General features: G+C 43.1%; 1 protein-coding gene across 1 annotated transcript; it reads right to left on the bottom strand.

Annotated features, from left to right (window-relative positions):
- Positions 1-3,469: 3,469 nt before the first annotated feature.
- LOC127582274 (WD repeat-containing protein 38-like) lies at positions 3,470-18,517 on the bottom strand. The gene is made up of 8 exons (XM_052037445.1): positions 18,506-18,517; positions 14,636-14,756; positions 11,193-11,366; positions 7,926-8,023; positions 4,851-4,970; positions 4,270-4,419; positions 4,140-4,187; positions 3,470-3,544 (listed from the first exon to the last, which is right to left on the bottom strand). The coding sequence occupies exons 1-8, from the start codon at positions 18,515-18,517 to the stop codon at positions 3,470-3,472; spliced, it is 798 nt and encodes a 265-aa protein (XP_051893405.1).
- Between the last annotated feature and the right edge of the window lie 444 nt (positions 18,518-18,961).

Here is an 18,961-nt window from a genome sequence, read left to right as displayed (position 1 = left end):
TGGGGTTTAGGGGGATATTGAGAGGGTAATTGTGCAAGTGATCGATGATTTGGCTGCAGCTGAAGTAGTGTGCAGCTTTGAGCTCACTTTTCTTGGGTGGGTGATCGAAAGTCGCTTGGTTCCTGCTGATTAACCCTTTTGTGTTCAGAAATGATTAGTTGTTGGCCTTCATTGTAGACAGTAATTTATTCAGCACAAGGCAGGCTTGATACATTTGGGCATCCTAGCAGCTGTTTTTCAAGAATACATTGGTGATGCAATACTAAATTATTCCTTGGGTAGCAGTCACAATTCCATGTCTGTCCTGGCTTGTCCATTGGTATCACGATGGTCTGGCCTGTGATATTGGCCATGTCCCTTTGTACAAAATGTTCTACATGGTCACTCTTGGAATCCCCTAATGCCCTGCTCTGAGGCTAGACCTGTGGAATTTTGCTCCAATCACTACATCCAGATTCCAGTCCTAGCCAGACGTCAGTGACAAAAGAAACATGTTGCAGAGATGATCATTGTGAGATGGCTTTATTGGTGCTCCCTCTGAATTGCAGCATTCCAGCACACCTTTATTAGACTGACCCATGTTCCCATCCACATTTACCTGCATCATTTCTGCCAAGAAGTTAGGTTTTAATGTATGATTTTTAACCTCCCCTACTTATGCAGTGCATTACAGCAACATCTGCACAGGCTAACAATTGTTAAAACAACACAAGCACAAAACTGAGCAAACTCTTGAGCATAACCTACTTTGCAGTACGTGGGAATATCCCAACAGTATTTGCGAAAGTCTGATACAAACGGGAGGAGGCAATTCAGCCCATCTTGCTCATTTCCATCCCACTCGCATATTTCCCTCGGCTGTGCTCCTTCTCCCTTCCAAGTCATTACCTATTCTCTCTTGAATAGAACTAATGTCTGTTTCATCAGCTTTTCAAGCAGTGTACTCCGGGTGGTGGTTTGTATTGAAAATAGGTTTTTCCCCAAATGCTTGAATCATCTGTTTTCTGCTTTGTGACCTTACTGTTTCATAGAATTGTACCATATAGTTCACACTGCCTTTATTCCTGCCAGAATGTAAGTAACCATATGACCCCCTGGGAATGTTGGTGGAAGTTTAAGTAAAAACAGGAGTAGGCCATCCAGCCCCTTGTGACTGCGCCATTATTTAGTAAGATCATTCCTAATGTTTACTGACCCCATATTGCTAGATTCCTTTGTGCCTTAATCTATGTCTTGAATATATGTGTATAGCAACTGAGGGTCCATAGCCCTGTTGAGTGGAAATTTAATTCTAAATCGTAATTCTAGATTTAATTAATTCATTTAACTAATTTTAATTTTATTTAATTATAAAAATTCACTACACGCTGGGTGAGAATTTATTTTCAGCTGTCCTGAATGGCTGACACCTTATTTTGAGTCTGACCCCTGGCTCCAAGCACCCATTGCAGAGAAACATCAGCTATACAACTGTCTGTCAGACACCATGAATTTTGTATCTTTAGATGCAATCGCCACTGGTTGTATATTGGAAAGAATAGGCCCAATCTGCTTAATCTATCGTCCTGAGACAATTCCTCCATCTCAGGAATCAGTGTTCTTGCATTCCCTCTATCCCAAGTGTATCTTGGGTAGAAAAACCAGACCTCTCTGTAGTTTTCCAGCTACAGTCACACTAGGCCCCATACCATTTCCATAAGACACATCGCTCTTGCACTCAAATCCTCCTGCAATAAAGTCAATGTACAATTTGCCTTTCAAATTGCTTTCTGTATTGCACAATATTGCAACTTGTGCCTAAGGACAGGACCTTTTGAGTAGTAAGACCTTCTAAGTTTCTAGCAATTTATAAAAATCCTTCCTATGTTTTCCATGGAAGTAGATGTCCTTTGTTTTTATAAATCCATTGCCCATATCTTCACCCATTCAGTTGGTCTTCCTATACCCCTTAAGGCCACTCTGGTTTGTTCACAACACGCTGGCACCCAGCTTTGTAGCTTCAGATAAACCCCAAGATACAGTCCTCCCTGGTTTGCATACATTTATGTACAAATTTTCTACAGCAAGCATTTTAATTAGTTGCTTGACTAGTCCATTCATTAGTCAGGGTAGGGAATACATATGGAGACTCAAGTGCATGCGTAAAACCTAGCAACATTTTTAAGGGTCCTTTTGGATCACGTTCATGGAATGAAGTCTAGTATAAATGACCTATTCAAGGTGGGTGGGTGGGAAACTCTTGAGCACCAGGGCTCTTCCAACTGGCAGCAGTGGCCATTGAGTGAATGAGTTGGAATGTTTCAGCTTATCAGAACAAGTACAGTTTGTTTTTCATTTACTGCATCCTTACAGGATTGTGTAGCTTCTGACTTTCACCAGTCAAGGCAGCTGGTATCCCCCATGAAAGTTAAGGGTTTACTCCACCTCCAGCTCTGAGTTTTCATGTAATAGATGCTGCTGTAGGAATTGAATCCCTCCATTAATGGGGAGAGCTGTAGCATTGATATCAAGTGTGTACAAATGCAGCCTCTGCCAGTATATCAACCCAAATCTTTGCTTTAATTTTATTTAATAACCTCTAGTGGGGCATGTTATTGAAAGTTTAAATACAACACATCCACTGGTTTCCCCTTTATTTGTCGATCCTGATTTCTCTTTCATAAGCCAACATTGAATCTACCCGATCCTTCTTTGTGCCATGTTATTAGTTAATGACAGATTACAGCATTTTCTCTGCTATTGATGTCGAGCTAACTGATCTCCCCCTCAAATGCTGGGGTCACATTTGCTGTATTCCATTTGGAGGATGGTTGTAACATAGAATTTTGGGAGATGATAACCAATGCATCCCTCATCTCCATAGCCACCTATTTCAAAACCTTCACATGTAGGTCGTCAGGTCCTGAGTCTTTATTATCTTTCAACCTCATTAAGTCCTCCAATAGTTTATATTCTAATGTTAATATCTTACAGCTCATTCGGTCTGGAGCTGTTATAAAAGAACACTCCTTATGCCCAGTTACATCTATCCCACCAGCCTAATGGTGATTTGGTTCAACATCACCCTGAAAAGCAGCACTGCCAATCAACAGTGTGGCCGGACTTCAGCTTAGAACATGTGCTTGACTTGTCTTGACAAAACCAAAGAGCATCACAGAGGGTGGAATGAAACAATGAGCAGAAATTGTGATTTGTGAATAGGGAATATGTCACAGGAATCTTTCTGGGTTCCGTTTGTGCTTTTTCACAGCAATGCTGATAAAATCCCAAATTCCAGTTCAGGAACATTACTTCTTCACCAAGATTGTATGGTTTTGCATTTAAAATTGAACCATTTTATACAGTTTTTAAATTCTTGATACCAACTTAATCCAACCTTTGTGTAAATCTTAAAATATTCTTTAAACTTTGCCTTTGAAATCTTGGTGACTGAAAGGTTCGATGATCGATTCATTGTCTTGTGTTATGGCTAGTCACACGTTCCTGCAATCAGAATGGTCTCAAAAGAAGAAAATTGGCAACTAGTGACATTGTCCATTATCCCCTAGAGAACGGAAAAGTAATGATTAAAAATGTGTCACATTATTCAAAACGCATGAGTTTTTGTTTTGGTGGTGAGGAAAGAGTATCAATCTCACATTCCAATTAATCAATTTACATTTAAAAAGTTAATCAAAGAAGAATGCATTTCTGTTTATCCCCATGAGATGTGGGAGTTGCTGACAAGGTCACTATTTACTGTCCATCTTTGACTGCCTTATTGACCATGGTACTGAGCTGCCATCTTGAACCACTATAGGCCATGTGCTAAATGTGGCACTTCAGTGCAGCTGAGTGGCTTCCTTGCCCAGTTCTGAGGGTAGCTTAGAGATGACTACATTGCATTAGAATTATACACAGGCCAGACCAATTAAGGATGGCAAATATCCTTCCCATATTGAGGTCAGTGAATTGAGAGATTGTTTTAATATAGTTGACATCCCCAAACCTAACTTAATTCTTCAACTGCCATGGTGAAAATTGAGTGAAGGCCTGTTCCAAGAGAATAGTCTGCCATGTAGCTCCATTGAACCAACCTTTGACAATCTAGTATAATTTCTGCTCCTAATCCTAGGAAAGCAAAAGCAGGGATGTATTACCTCCAGGATCCTCTTGCATTTTCCATCTTCACAATCCCACACACGAACCTGTGAGAATAGATGACAATAAGTCAGCCTAGCTGATTACACACTCCAAGAATTCCAGTTTCAAATCAATTCCTCTGCATACCATTCCATCTTCTGCTGCTGTCACCAGTAGAATTGCATCCAGAGAGAAGGAGAGGGCCATGAGGTGGCCACTGTGGTGCTCCAGGAGAAAGATCAGGATCCCACTCCTTGAATCCCACACACGGACGGTCTTATCCCAGGAGCCTGAGGCCTAGGAAAGGATACATCAGATGGAGATGAGGTTTTGATGTGGTTCTCAAGTTTTTTTTAAACTACCATATATTTTTCTAATTCCTTCCCACGAAGCTGAGTAATCACAATGGAAGTGCTCCACCAGTAACTGCAGTGCATTAGCCCTTGGAACGTTGGTTTCAGCTGGCACTGAAGTATTTGCTTTCTTATGCAAGGAGCGGAACAGACTTACTTCAGTAGAGTGGAGGAGGAGGACTATTGTTGGGCACCTGTTACCTGCGTGACCCACACTAAGTGACCTAGACTGAGTGACCTGGCTTAGGTCAGAGCCCTTCTGGTTTTTGTAGCTCAGTGCCACAGCACACATTGGCTTGAGCCATTGTGCAGGTGAGGGTGTTTCTGCTTGTTCTAGTACCGCCTGTTTCTATTAAATTGCACATTTCATCTTACCAGCATTCCAATGCTAGAAAAGGCAACACAGCTCACGTTGCCTGTGTGACCGTGTAAAATCACTCGTTGCATGCTTTGTAAACTCCAGATGATCACTTTAAAATCCCAGGATCCAGTGGCCTGTATAAGAAGAACAATCATTTATTCAAATGCACCTTCCAGCACTGAAAACTGGGTCTGGCTTGTTTTACAACAATAGCAGTTGCTAGTGAAAATATCTACTACCAAAGAGATTGAATGGCTTCGTAGCAAATATGGTTTAGCCTTTCAGATGTACGTAAGACATTTTAAGTGGTGGAATTTTTTTTTTCATGTCTTATTTTCCTACTAATTCTCAGCCCTGGGTGGTGTTCCAGAGGTGTGGGCGCCCTCTTCATGGGTGAGAAAAAGCGATTGGCCCCTTGTTTGGTGGACACAATTGCCCTGCACAGTTCTGTCTGTCTGTGGAATCCACCCCTTATTCCAGCTGTGGTCAGTGGAGATGAATGAGCTCCAGCTCATTTTCATCAGTATCTTTAAGTCCGTGTTTTCAGTTCGCAATTCCTTCCATGTCAGCACCTATCTTTTTCAATCTTTTTATTGAATTTCAAATTAATTCAAATTAATATACATAACATTAATGATTATACATCTGGTGAAAAGAGATCGGGTAACAATAAAGCAGTTAATGTGTATGCTCGCAAGGAGTAAAATAAATAATCTGGACCTCCTGCTCTCTTGCTAAGTGACCGTGATACAAAAAAAATTTTAAAAATTTAATTATATGAAAAGAGAACCCCCAAATCAAAAAAAAAATAGACAAAAACAAACCAAAAACTTCAAAGGAAAACTGGACTGATATTTCTTCGGTTAAAAAAAACATGATTGTGTCGTTAGCTCCGCTCTTCTATATTCAAAGGTTATCGAAAGGGATCTGAAAAAGGTCTGCTTATATCATATGGAAATACTGAATAAATGGACTCCAAACTACCTCAGATTTAAGCCAAGGATCAACAGTACCACAGCACCTATCTCCTTGACCAAGCTTTCACCCAGTTTGCTTACACCCTGCTCCCTACCCCAGTCAGTATCCACTCCTGTATAAATATTACCTATTTGCACACTTTCACCAATATTTTAAACGCCTTCCTGCTTTCATTTGGTTAAAAGGTGCTTAAGAAAAATTAAGTTGTAAATATAAGCCTGGTGCAGTGGGTACAATTGGAAATGGACTGAAGGAAATCAGGTTACCAAATATTCTCCATTGTATGAAAAGGCGCAGGTTTTGATGACGTTCTGATGCCCCAAGAGTTTCTTCATGAGTTGACCCAGCTGCTTAACAAGAAAACTTTAATTACTTTGGTGTTTTCCATTGACTGGGGCAGAGCCAGTAAAACATTAACCTCATAACTATTTGTTAAAGCCTCATAACTATTCACAATCTAGCTCCTCCATTAGAAGAGCCAATTCAAATTATCCATAACCACAAAAGATATCTTTAATAGTCACATGTACATCGAAACACAGTGAAATGCATCTTTTGCATAGAGTGTTCTGGGGGCAGCCCGCAAGTGTTGCTACGCTTCCGGCGCCAACATGCATGCCCACAACTTCCTAACCCGTACACCTTTGGAATGTGGGAGGAAACCAGAGCATCTGGATGAAACGCACTACCACTGTGTTTCCTGAGCTGATACAACAATCAAAATCGTTGCTTGTGGTTTTAGAATGAAAACTGAAATGAATAATTCCGTTTCCAACATGTCCTCGAAAAAGGTCCCAGGATCCCATTTGATATAATTAAAATATTGTCTGAACTGGTCACTTTAAAGTCCTATGTGTAAAGGTTTTGAAGCAATCTGTGCTATGTTTTGAGACTAAGTAAATACAAGTCCTCCCTGGGTTACTAATGCCTGACCTATGGATGCCTTGTACATACAAATGAGTGTTTGGGAGACTGGCAGGATGGATTCACCAGCTGCTGTGGGACTGCAAGGGTGGAAACATGGTAATACTGTGTGCTTTATGGAATCGTGGAATCTTAGGGTGGAGTATATCCTACAGGAAAGTGTGCCCTCTTTATCAGGTGCTCAGCAAGTTCAGAAAGTTTATTACTCAAATCATTTGCTTTGGGACCCGCTAGGTGTAATAGTTGATTACTGTGTACCCTAGACATCCACTGCCCAAAACAAAGGTGTAACATTTCACTAATGTGGTAACTACAACAGAACATCACAGCTGCACTCCAAGTCATACAGCATAGAAACATGCCCTTCAGCCCACCAAGTGGCACTGACCATTTAAACTGATCCCATTCTATTCTCCCCACATTCCCATCAACTCCTCCCCCCCCCCCCCAGATTCTACCACTGACCTGCACACTAGGGCTACTGTACAGTGGCCAATTAACCTACCAATCTGCATGTCTGGGACACTGGAGGAAACCAGAGCACCCGGGGGAAACTCTCACGGTCACAGGGAGAACGTGCAAACTCCACACAGACAGCACCGGAGTCAGGATTGAACCCAGGTCGCTGGAGCTGTGAGGCAGCCGCTCCATCAGTTGGACCACTTGCCACCCTGAAGGTATATTTTATTGAATTAAAATTCAGGGAAATAACCAGGCCCTTGTACATTTTCACAAGGCAGATTAAAGAATTTTGAAATTTATTGCAGAAAGTAAAACAAGCTTTCAACACATCTGTGCTGTAGAAGAGCCGGTGTTTGCCATCTCACCAATAGGGACTTTGGCTTCATGTCTTGGTCACAAGTGACACAAGTCCTGACTTTTGATTAGTACCTGAGAGGGTGAACAGACATTAACTGTACCTGATTTACTACCAGACTGAATTTAAAAAAAAGGAAAGAGTGATGTTCCATCAGATTGCCAACATCTGGAATAAGAATGTTTCCAGAGCTCATTAACAGCATCCCAACAAACGATCATGGCACAGGGTGGAGACAGCCAGCAGGACCAGGGCTGGGAGACCATGACAGGGTGGGGGAGGGAAGTTATAGATGTGTGGTGGGGGGCGGGGGCTGGAGGAGTGATAAGGGTACAGAGTGATGGGAAATGTCAGCAAATGCACCACTAACCCTTGGGTCCCACAGGATAACTGTGTAGTCCCAGCCTGCAGATCCAAGTAGCTGTGAATCGTCACTGAAGCCCACAGTCTCCACACTCTTGCTGTGCCCTAAGATTTAAAACAACGCAGCTTATTGAACCTGATTACAGAATACTGGAACAATATTATTTATGAGACTGTGTTATGTGGCTTTGTTGAGAATATGATGTACACTGATGTACTGATTGCTGAATCTACAGCTCAGTAGCTAAAATCAGATCGGTTTATATAATTGGATTCTATATTGACATCCAGCTTGGGAAAACAAGCCGTCTGCTGGAGTAGTTCAGTGGGTTGTGCGGCATTTATTGGGGGGAAAGAATGATAGAAAAATGAATGATAGAAAAATAGGGGGCTATGTGGGAGGGAAGGGTTAGATAGATCTTACAGCAGGATAAAATGTCAGCACAACATTGTGGGCCTGTACTGTGCTGCAATGTTCTATGTTCCAATTGTCGACCTTTCAGGTCGAAACGCTGCAGCAGTGCCATCAATTCCTTTCCCCCTACAGACGCTGCTCGACCCGCTGAGTTCCTCCAGCAGGTTGTTGCTCCAGATTCCAGCATCTGCAGTCTCTTGTGTCTCCAATATGGGAAAGGTGAATTTATTTTTATATTTCCATTTATTGCATCTACTGTATTTAAATTTCACATCAGCGGTACAGTTCGATTGCCAACAGTCCTGTTTAATATATACATAGAAACATAGGAATCCTACACCACAATTCAGGCCCTTCAGCCCACAAAGCTGTGCCGAACATGTCCCTACCTTAGAGATTACTAGGCTTACCCATAGCCCTCTATTTTTCTCAGCTCCAACAGTCTCTTAAAAGACCCTATCGTATCCGCCTCCACCACCGTTGCCGGCAGCCCATTCCCCGCACTCACCACTCTCTGAGTAAAAAACTTACCCCTGACATCTCCTCTATACCTACTCCGCAGCACCTTAAACCTGTGTCCTCTTGTGGCAACCATTTCAGCCCTGGGAAAAAGCCTCTGATTATCCACACGATCAATGTCTCTCATCATCTTCTACACCTCTATCAGGTCCCCCCTCATCCTCCATCGCTCCAAGGAGAAAAGGCCGAGTTCACTCAACCTGTTTTCATAAGGCATGCTCCCCAATCCAGGCAACGTCCTTGTAAATCTCCTCTGCACCCTCTCTATGGCCTCCACATCCTTCCTGTAGTGAGGAGACCAGAACTGAGCACAGTACTCCAAGTGGGGTCTGACCAGGGTCCTATAAGGGCAGTGACGTATTTATTATCCGTTCGATTTCCCCACTACAAACCTTCATTGGTGATTTACGATCCTGATTTTTACCTCATGTTGTGAAAGGAGCTTTGTTTCTCATAGTTACTGTCAATGATGGTTAATTTTGGCGTGATAAAATTTATTGTGAAAAAGACCCCAAAAGTTTGCATTTATCAAACACCAGATGCCAGTTTGCTTTCTTGTGCACTTTGATCAGAGCATTAAAGACTTTGAGGGAACTTGAATGATGGGTATGGTGAAGATGTTTCTTCTATTAAAGAATCTAGAGCTAGGGATCACTGCTTAAGAAGAAAGGGTCATCTATGTGAAGTAGAAATGAGACAAAATTCGTTCTCTCAGAGGGTTGTGAGTCTTTGCAACTCTTCCTCGGAGAGCAGTGCGAATGGAATTGTAATTGATGGTCCTGATGCAGAGTTTTGACCTGAAACGTCGATGATTCCTTTCCCCCGTAGATGCTGCACAATCTGCTGAGTTGTTCCAGCAGATGGCTTGTTTTCCAAAGTTGGATGTCTATAAAGAATCCAATTATAGAAAATGACATGATTTTTGCCTTTGAGGCAGAGGTAAATAGGTTAGTGATCAGCAAAAGGGTCAAATGTTACCAGGGACAGACGGAAATGTGGAGTTAAGGTTACAATTAGGTCAGCCATGATACTAAATGGTAGAGCAAGACTGAGGGGCTGAGTGGCCTACTCATGTTCCTAATGTGTTCTATTGTTGCATTTCTTATTACGAAACTCCATTGCCTGACTTATTCCACATTGTGATCTAAAATCCATAGATTGTACTCCCTGTAATTGCAACAAATGTGTTAACCACAATGTCAGCTAAATAGTGCACTGACAAATTAAACCTTAAAAAGACTTGGGGATGAAGAAACTTGAACCATTTTATTGTGTAAAGAAGTCAAAATCATTAACCTCAACTCCACATTCCCAGACTTTTAACTAACTTAATCATTTTCATCCACTCATATACATTCCCAATCGAATAAACCATTCCCTATTTCCCTAGAGTGAAGTAGCCGAGAGGTGACATAATAGAGATATATACGATTATGAGAGGCATAGATAGGGTAGATAGCCAGTGTCTGTTCCCCATGTTAGGGTGTCTAAAATTAGAGGGCACATGTTTAAAGTGGAGAGGGAGGAGGTTTAAAGGGATCTGAGGGGTAAATTTTTCACACAAAGAGTAGTTAGTATCTGGATTGAGCTGCCAGCGGAGGTGATAGATCAGGAACAGTAACACCATTTGAGAGGCATCTGGACAGGTACTTGAATGAGCAGGGCATAGAGGGTGATGGAACTAATGCACGCAGGTGGGATTAGTGTAGATGGGCACGATGGTTGGCATGGACACGTTGGGCCAAAGGGCCTGTTTCTATGCTGTACAACTCTTTGACTCTATTTACAGAATCCGAAGGACTTTACTCCCTTTTACTTGCATTATCCATGCGACTATTGGAAGAATTCAGACCTTGCACTAAATGTTTTATTTTGGACAATTAACCCTGGGTTCAAGGCAGGGATTTTGAAAGGTTGTTTAATTAGTTTACTTTCCTTTTGAAATTCCCCCTAACTGTCTCTACAAAGCTCTCTTCTATAATTCTATAATTATTATTCAATCGATTTGCACCATCTGTTTTGGGCACTTGGCTCTATATAATTCAGATGTTTTGCATTCAAAACATATCCCTTTTGCCAACTACCTTAAATCTATGCCCTGGTTAAGCACCAACACCAGTGAAAATGCTTCTTGATTCTTTTATGCTTCTATTTTGAAGACTTAGATTAATTCTTCTGAAGGGCCGGTTTTCCCTTCTGTGACTCTGTGGCTCTAATTGCAGTCTAATCCCCACATCCAGTTCTTTGTACCCCACACCCTATCCCTCAATACACCTATCCTGATTGAACCTGACCAAAGGTTCGCTATGGGAAAGGAGTAGGTTCGCTGTGGCCACCTACCTTCTAGAACATGCAGACAGTGGGCTTTTGCCGTGTTCCACACCCTGACAGTGCAATCGGTGGACCCACTGGCGAAGAGAGTGGAGTCAGCAGAGAATGCACAAGCCTTCACTGGGCCTGTGGGAGTAGAAACAACACTCAGAACGTCGGTTGTGCATACTCTGTAGCCGTATGCTGCCAACCAATGGCAGGAGTTTAAACAATCTGTTACATGCACAGCAACAGAACCAGGACCCCAACCTCAACACAATTGCCGGCAATAATGAGCCCTTCCTAACCCCAGTGACTCCATTTTGCTCTCGACGGCTCCCACCTGCAAGATACAGTACTTGCAAGATACGATGAGTGGTTTTAAACAGGATTATGTTGTTTATAAAACGTCTTCAGAAGAGTTTGCTCTCTTATTAACATCTGAAAACCCCACGTTAGCACTTCCAAGGATAAAGCAGTGAAGGGGAATCTTTTGACATCAGAAATAATTCACAGTTTTAACCTGCCAGCCACACCTCTCCTCATACACAGTCTCGGTTCCAGAGGCACAGGAATGAACTGGTCACACAGGTGTGACACAGTTCACTGCCCAGAGTGCAGAGCATCTGGTCTCAGTGACTCCCCTTCCTGACGGCCTCTGTCACTCTGTGCTGCCTGAAGTCAGTCTTCTCTCTTTGTGACACCCCACTGCAGAGACCTGAGGACTGAGCCTCTGACAGGCCCCTGTCGGAGTCTGGTGCCTGAGGCCAAGCCTCAGGTGAGAGGCTGCAGGGTGCAGCTCTGGTGCACACAAAGAAAACAGAAGCAGGAGTAAGCCACTCGGCCCCTCAATCCTACCCCGCCATTCAATATGCAGGTGACAGGTGAGTGCAGGTGATAGGTGAGTCCAGGTGAGAGGGGGAAGGTGGGTGGGTGCGGGAGGGGGGGAAGATGTAATAAGCTGAGAGGTGATAGGTAGAAGAGGAAAAGGGCTGAAGAAGAAGGAATCTGGCAGGAGAGGGCAGTGGACCATGGAATAAAGGATGGGGGAGGAGAGGAGATGGGCAGGTCATCAAGGCGGGGGAAGGGAGCCACAGGAATAGGGGAAGACTCCCCTATTGACTCCCCTTCCTGACGGTCTCTGGGGGTTGGCCTGTGCAGCCTAATATCTCTCGGAGACACCCCTTTCTAGAAACCTCTGACAGGCCGTGACCTTGAAACGTACCAGCTTCAGTGATGGACCACAGCCAGCAGATCCCCAAGATCTCAACACTGAGGTGTAATGTTATTTTATTAGATTAATCCAGACATTCCCAACAATGGTGGATTTCTCGTGTGTGATGGAACTCGTGTCATTTCCTCACTGGTGAGATGAGAGCAGCTGCTTGTTCTTCGTTGGGCTGTGTTTTAACTGGAGTTTGCACCAGAAGCAGCCCCATCCCAGGAGAGATTAAATATTCTGGTACCCCTGATCCTGCTCATAACCCCAGGGGTATTGGTATTGGTTTATTATTGTCACTTGTACCGAGGTACAGTGAAAAGCTTGTCTTACAAACCGATTGTACAGGTCAATTCATTACACAGTGCAGTTACATTGAGTTAGTACAGAGTGCATTGATGTAGTACAGGTAAAAACAATAACAGTACAGAGTAATGTGTCACAGCTACAGAGAAAGTGCAGTGCAATAAGGTGCAAGGTCACAACAAGGTAGATCATGAGGTCAGAGTCCATCTCATTGTATAAGGGAACCGTTCAATAGTCTTATCGCAGTGGGATAGAAGCTGTCCTTAAGCCTGGTGGTACATGCCCTCAGACTCCTGTATCTTCTACCTGATGGAAGAGGAGAGAAGAGAGGATGTCCCGGGTGGTTGGGGTCTTTGATTATGCTGGCTGCTTCACCAAGACAATGAGAGGCAAAGACAGAGTCCAAGGAGGGGAGGCTGGTGTCCGTGACGCGCCGGGCTGTGTCCACAACTCTCTGCAGCTTCTTGTGGTCTTGGGCAGAGCAGTTCCCGTACCAAGCCTTGATACATCCAGATAGGATGCTTTCTATGGTGCATCAGTAAAAATTGGTGAGAGTCAAAGGAGACAAACCAAATTTCTTTAGCCTCCTGAGGAAGTAGAGGCGCTGGTGAGCTTTCTTGGCTGTGGCATCTCCGTGATTTGACCAAGACAGGTTGTTGGTGATGTTCACTCCCAGGAACTTGAAGCTGTTAACCCTCTCGACCTCAGCACCATTGATGTAGACGGGTGCATGTACACCGCCCCCTTTCCTGAAGTCAATGACCAGCTCTTTAGTTTTGTTGACATTGAGGGAAAGGTTGTTGTCATGACACCATTCCACTAAGCTCTCTATCTCCTTCCTGTACTCCAACTCATCGCTGTTTGAGATACGGCCTACAACGGTGGTATCATCTGCAAACTTGTAGATGGAGTTAGAGCAGAATCTGGCCACACAGTCGTGAGTGCAGAGGGAGTAGAGTAGAGGGCTGAGGACGCAGCCTTGTGGGGCACCAGTGTTGAGAATAATCGTGCCAGAGGTACTGCTGCCGATCCTCACTGATTGCAGTTTGTTTGTTAGAAAGTCAAGGATCCATTTACAGAGGGAGGTGTTGAATCCTAGGTCTCGGAGTTTGGTGACAAGCTTGCTTGGAATTATTGTATTGAAGGCAGAGCTGTAGTCAATAAACAATAGTCTAACGTAGGTGTCTTTACTGTCCAGGTGCTCCAGAGCTGAGTGTAGGGCCAGGGAGATGGCGTTCACTGTAGACCTGTTTCGCTGATAGGCTAAAGGGGAAGGTTCCCTTGAGGTCCCACATGCAGCTGATGTTCGAACAACCAGACAGGTTCTAGTCTGGTTACCGCTTTAGCAGAATTGGAAGCCCACAGGATGGTAGGATTGGACCAGAGGCAGCAAATGGAGCAAATCTTCCCCGTTGGTTTAATGTGGCTGGAACTCTTGAAACCAGGTGAATCATTGGCACTGGAATCAGGTGAGCACAATGTTGATGGCAAACTAGCTTTTAGACATTAGCGTAACGCTTTACATCGCCAGTGACCTGGGTTCAATTCCCGCCGCTATCTGTAAGGAGTTTGTACGTTCTCCCCGTGTCTGTGTGGGTTTCCTCCCACATTCCAAAGACATACGGGTTAGGAAGTTGTGGGCGTGCTATGTTGGCGCTGGAAGCGTGGCGACACTTGTGGGCTGCCCCCAGAACACTCTACGCAGAAGATGCATTTCACTTTTGTTTCGATGTACATGTGATTAATAAAGATATCTTTTCTTATCGTAACTGGGTATTAAACCACTGAGAAACAAGCAAGGCAGAAATACAGACAGAAAATAATCCCAACACACAAAATACATCCAATAATACAGCTGATAAAATTAGTGCAACCAAATCTGCTGTCAAATCATAAATATTCAAGGAATAGCAACAAGCAAGTGAAAGATGGCACTGGCACCGCGTACCTTTGTGGCCTTTTGCTTTAACTAGACGATTTGCACTTCCAATGTCCCAGATACAAGCATTACAGTCATCTGAAGCTGTTATTAGGAGGTAGCCATCGCGAGAAAAGGCACAGTGATTCACCTGTATAAAACAAACCAAGTTATTACAGGCTCTCGGATCATTTAATCAATGTGTAATTTAATCACTGTAGATTTCCAAACATTTTGTTGCACTTTGTCCCAGGACAGACTGTGGGTTATTTCAGATTTAAACTGATTTATTAAGAAACAGAACTTTCAGCCTTTTTGTTCCATATATTATTTGTTCACTGTAAGTTGATAAGTAGAGTCATGGAGCACTACAGCACAGAAGCAGGCACTTCGGCCCATCTAGATCATGCCAGCCTGATTTTCTGCCTAGTCCCATCTACCCGCACCCAGACCATATCCCGCCAAACCCCTCCCACCTATGTACCTATCCTAACTTCTCTTAACTGTTACAATTGAACCTGCATCTACCACTTCCCCCGGCAGCTCGTTCCACACTTGCACCGCCCTCTGAGTGAAGAAGTTTCCCCTTAAATATTTCACCTTTCACCCTAAACCTATGTCCTCTAGTTCTAGTCTCACTCAACCTGAGGGGAAAAAGCCTGCATGCATTCACCTGCTCTATACCCCTCATAATTTTGTATACCTCTATAAGGTCTCCCCTCATTCTCCTGCGCTCCAGGGAATAAAGTCCTAACCTATTCAACCTTTCCCTATAACTCAGGTCCTCAAGTCCCGGCAACGTCCTTGTAAATGTTCTCTGCACTCTGTCAAGCTTATTGATGTCTTTCCTGTAGGTCGGTGACCAGAACTGCACACAATGCTCTAAATTCGGCCTCACCAACGTCTTATACAACTTCAACATTCCAACTCCCGTACGCTTCAGTCCATCCAATATGCTGAATGACACAAAGCTGGGTAGGAAAGTAAGTTGTGAAGAGAATGTAATTTGTGAAGAGAACATATGGAGGCAACAAAGGGATGTCAATAGACTGGAAGCAGGCAAAGAAATGGAAACGTTATAATGAGAGAAAATGTGCATTTGTTCATCTTGGCAGGAAAAATAAAAAAAAACCAAATTACTTTAATGGTGAGATGCACAAAAGGCTCGTATGCAGATACAGCATGTACTTATTGTTTATTGGTGGAGGAAATGAATACAAGAGTAGGGAGGTTATGCTTCATTAATAAGGGTACAGGTGGTACCACATCCGGAGTATCATGTACAGCGTTGGTCTCCTTATTTAAGGAAGATGTTAATGCATTGAAAGCAGTTCTAGGTAATGTTGGACAGGTTGGGCTTGTGTCCATTGGAGTTCAGAAGAGTGGGAGGGGAATAATTGAAAAGGAGAGATGTTTCAGCCTGTGGGAGAATTTAAAACAAGGGGCCACTGCTTCAAAATTAGGAGTCATCCATTGAAATTAGAATCAAAATGAATCTTTTTCCCTCAGAGTTCTGGTGAGTCTTGGGAACTCTCTTACTCAAAGGATGGTGGAAGCAGAGTGTTGGAATATTTCTGAAGTAAATAGGTACTTGATAAGGAAGGGGTGAAAGGTTACCACAAGTAGGCAGGAACGTAGAGTTGAGGGTTTAATCAGATCAACAATACTTATGTTGAATGGTGGAGAAAGCTTGAGGAGCCAAGTGACCTACTCCTGGTTTGAATGTTTGCATGTACGTGTGTGGACATTGTTGGCAAATCTGCCTTTAATTGCCCATCACATATTGCAGATTAGTCATCTCATTGGTGACTCTGGAGCCTTGTATAAGACGAGACCAGGTTAGGAAGACAGATTCCCTTACCTAAAGGAGATTAGTGAACTGGATGAGCTATCAAGGACAATCCAATAGTTTCAAGGGCACGACTATACAGAAGCTAGTTTTATTTTAAAATAGTTAAATTTGAATCCCCCTGAGATTTGAACTTGAGTCTCTGAATCAATGGTCCAGAACTTTGGCTGTTCATCCAGTAACTACCACCATACTACCATACCCAGCAGTTTATAAGAAGCTGTTTACCAAGATTGAGAAGGAATCCCTTAATTCCTTCCTTTAATAAGGATATAATGGTCAGTTCAACAAACAATCTGCTGGAGGAACTCAGTGAGTCGAGCAGCATCTGTGGAGGGAAAGGAATTATTAACGTTTTGGTTCGAAACCCCTGCTTCAGGACTGTCAACGTGCAGGGTTTCAACCCAAAAGGTCGCTATTTCCTTCCCCTCCCCACAGATGCTGCTTGACCCACCGAGTTCTTGATCCACCGAGTTCTTGACCCACCGAGTTCTTCCAGCAGATTGTTTCTTGCTTCAGATTCCAATATTTGCAGTCTCTTGTTTCTCCATTGTAATGGCTCGTTGTCTGATTGACAGAAGTTTCTCACCACATTCACCTTCCACCCTATTGATGAAACAAGTAAATCTCCACTGGATTTAGGAATGGCCCTCCAATGTTCACTAATAATCAACGTCTCTGTCACAAAGTGGTTTTGGCACTGCCCTGTTCCTGGACATTTTTACCAGCCCAGGAGGAGATGATATTGTGAAGAGAAGAGTCTGAGAAACTGAGACTGTTTTCACCAGGAAAGCCAAGAGGAGCATTCTTGGAGATGTTCAAAGTTACAGGGGCTTTGAGTAAGCTCTTTTAGGAAGTCTATTTTGTCTGGGATGTCTGTTGATAACTAAAGAGAATAATTTGAATATCGTTAACAAAAGAACGAAGAGGAATCCATTTTACACAGAGGGTGTTCGTATATGGATCGTCCTCATTTTACACAGAGGGTGTTCGTATATGGATCGTCCTCATTTTACACAGAGGGTGTTCGTATATGGATCGTCCTCATCTTACACAGAGGGTGTTCGTATATGGATCGTCCTCATTTTACACAGAGGGTGTTCGTATATGGATCGTCCTCATTTTACACAGAGGGTGTTAATATATGGATTGTCCTCATTTTCAAAGTAATACATTTTAAAAGAGTAGAAAAAGAAAAAAAGAAAAATAACTGAGGTGAGGTAGTCGGAGGGTTGGGGATCTGTCCAGGTTGCAAAATTCTATAACCTTAAGTCAATCTACAGCATTGTTCTGTTGGATGACCAGAGCTGGTGGGTGTATTCATTGTATATTGGGATCTTTTATGTTTTTCCCTGGGCAGGAATACAAGACCTCACTTTATTATCTTATCCATATCCAGCCACTCTGATGATACAGCTTTCCTTCAGTGTGAAGTGAAGTGTTAGTATAGATTAAGTGTCCAAAACTTAAAGAAACTGCCAGAAGCTGCCATGCTACTCTTGAGGCAGGGTACACTTGAAGACCAAGCATTTGAGAGGCTGGGATTAATTTTCTTGCCAGGTATAGCATATTTCTGATAAGGACTGTAATTCATGCAATGATTATCGCCAAGTCTAAGGCTAGCAACTAGTTTCTTTGCTCCCTACCTGGGCTTTGTGCGCAGAGAAGTGTTTCTCAGAAATTTGATTGAAGCCTGAAGCTATTGTCCTCCACATGATCAGTTGGTATGGTAGAGATTAATACTTACAGATGACAAGAGAGATTTGGCAACTTGCTGGTTAGCTGTGTGGGGATTCACGTGCCTGCTGTAAACTACAAGAAGCAATTCTTTAGCAGAGAAAGGACATTGGTTCTTGGTGGCATCAGTTGGTTACTGCATGGCATTCAAAGCAAGGATCACAACTGGAGCTGACAGCCTGATATTAACTAAGGGGAAGTTATTGCTTTTTGCCTTTTTTACTCCATGAAACTGACAGTATCTACAGGAGCTCTGTCTATGTGTAGTTTAACGCAGAAATCTTGAAGTTGTCTCTGTGACTCAGACCCCTCACCACAGCCTCCATCGTAGCCAAGGGTAGTCAATAGAACTGGTGTGAATCTAAACTTGTCTTGCTCAAAACTAACTCAAAAACCTTGTGCTTTATTACCTGAAGACAAATGAAAGGTGAACTAAACATGAATTATCGTTAACAAAGTCTCTGACCCTTTTCTGTATGTGGATTGTAATACCCTCACATAAACATTTCAAAATGTAAAAGATTTTAAAAGTTTAGTTATGAAATTCAAGTCTCTATCTCAGCCCATTCACTGCTGAAATCCTCATCTAGTCCTTTGTTACCTCTGGACTCAGCCACTCCAGTCTCCGTTGGATCTGGTCTACTCCAGCTAACAGAAGAATGAGAGCCGGCTGTCATTTGTCTGGATTGGATTGGAGTGTGCAGCTAGTAGAACTGATTCCTAACAGCTCCAGAGACCCAGGTTCAATGCTGACCTCCAGCGCTGTCCAT

The sequence above is a fragment of the Pristis pectinata genome, chromosome 23, assembly GCF_009764475.1.
Source record: "Pristis pectinata isolate sPriPec2 chromosome 23, sPriPec2.1.pri, whole genome shotgun sequence".
Taxonomy (NCBI): domain Eukaryota; kingdom Metazoa; phylum Chordata; class Chondrichthyes; order Rhinopristiformes; family Pristidae; genus Pristis; species Pristis pectinata.
Note: the sequence above shows the minus strand (reverse complement) of the source record. Positions and strands in the feature narration are given on the sequence as shown.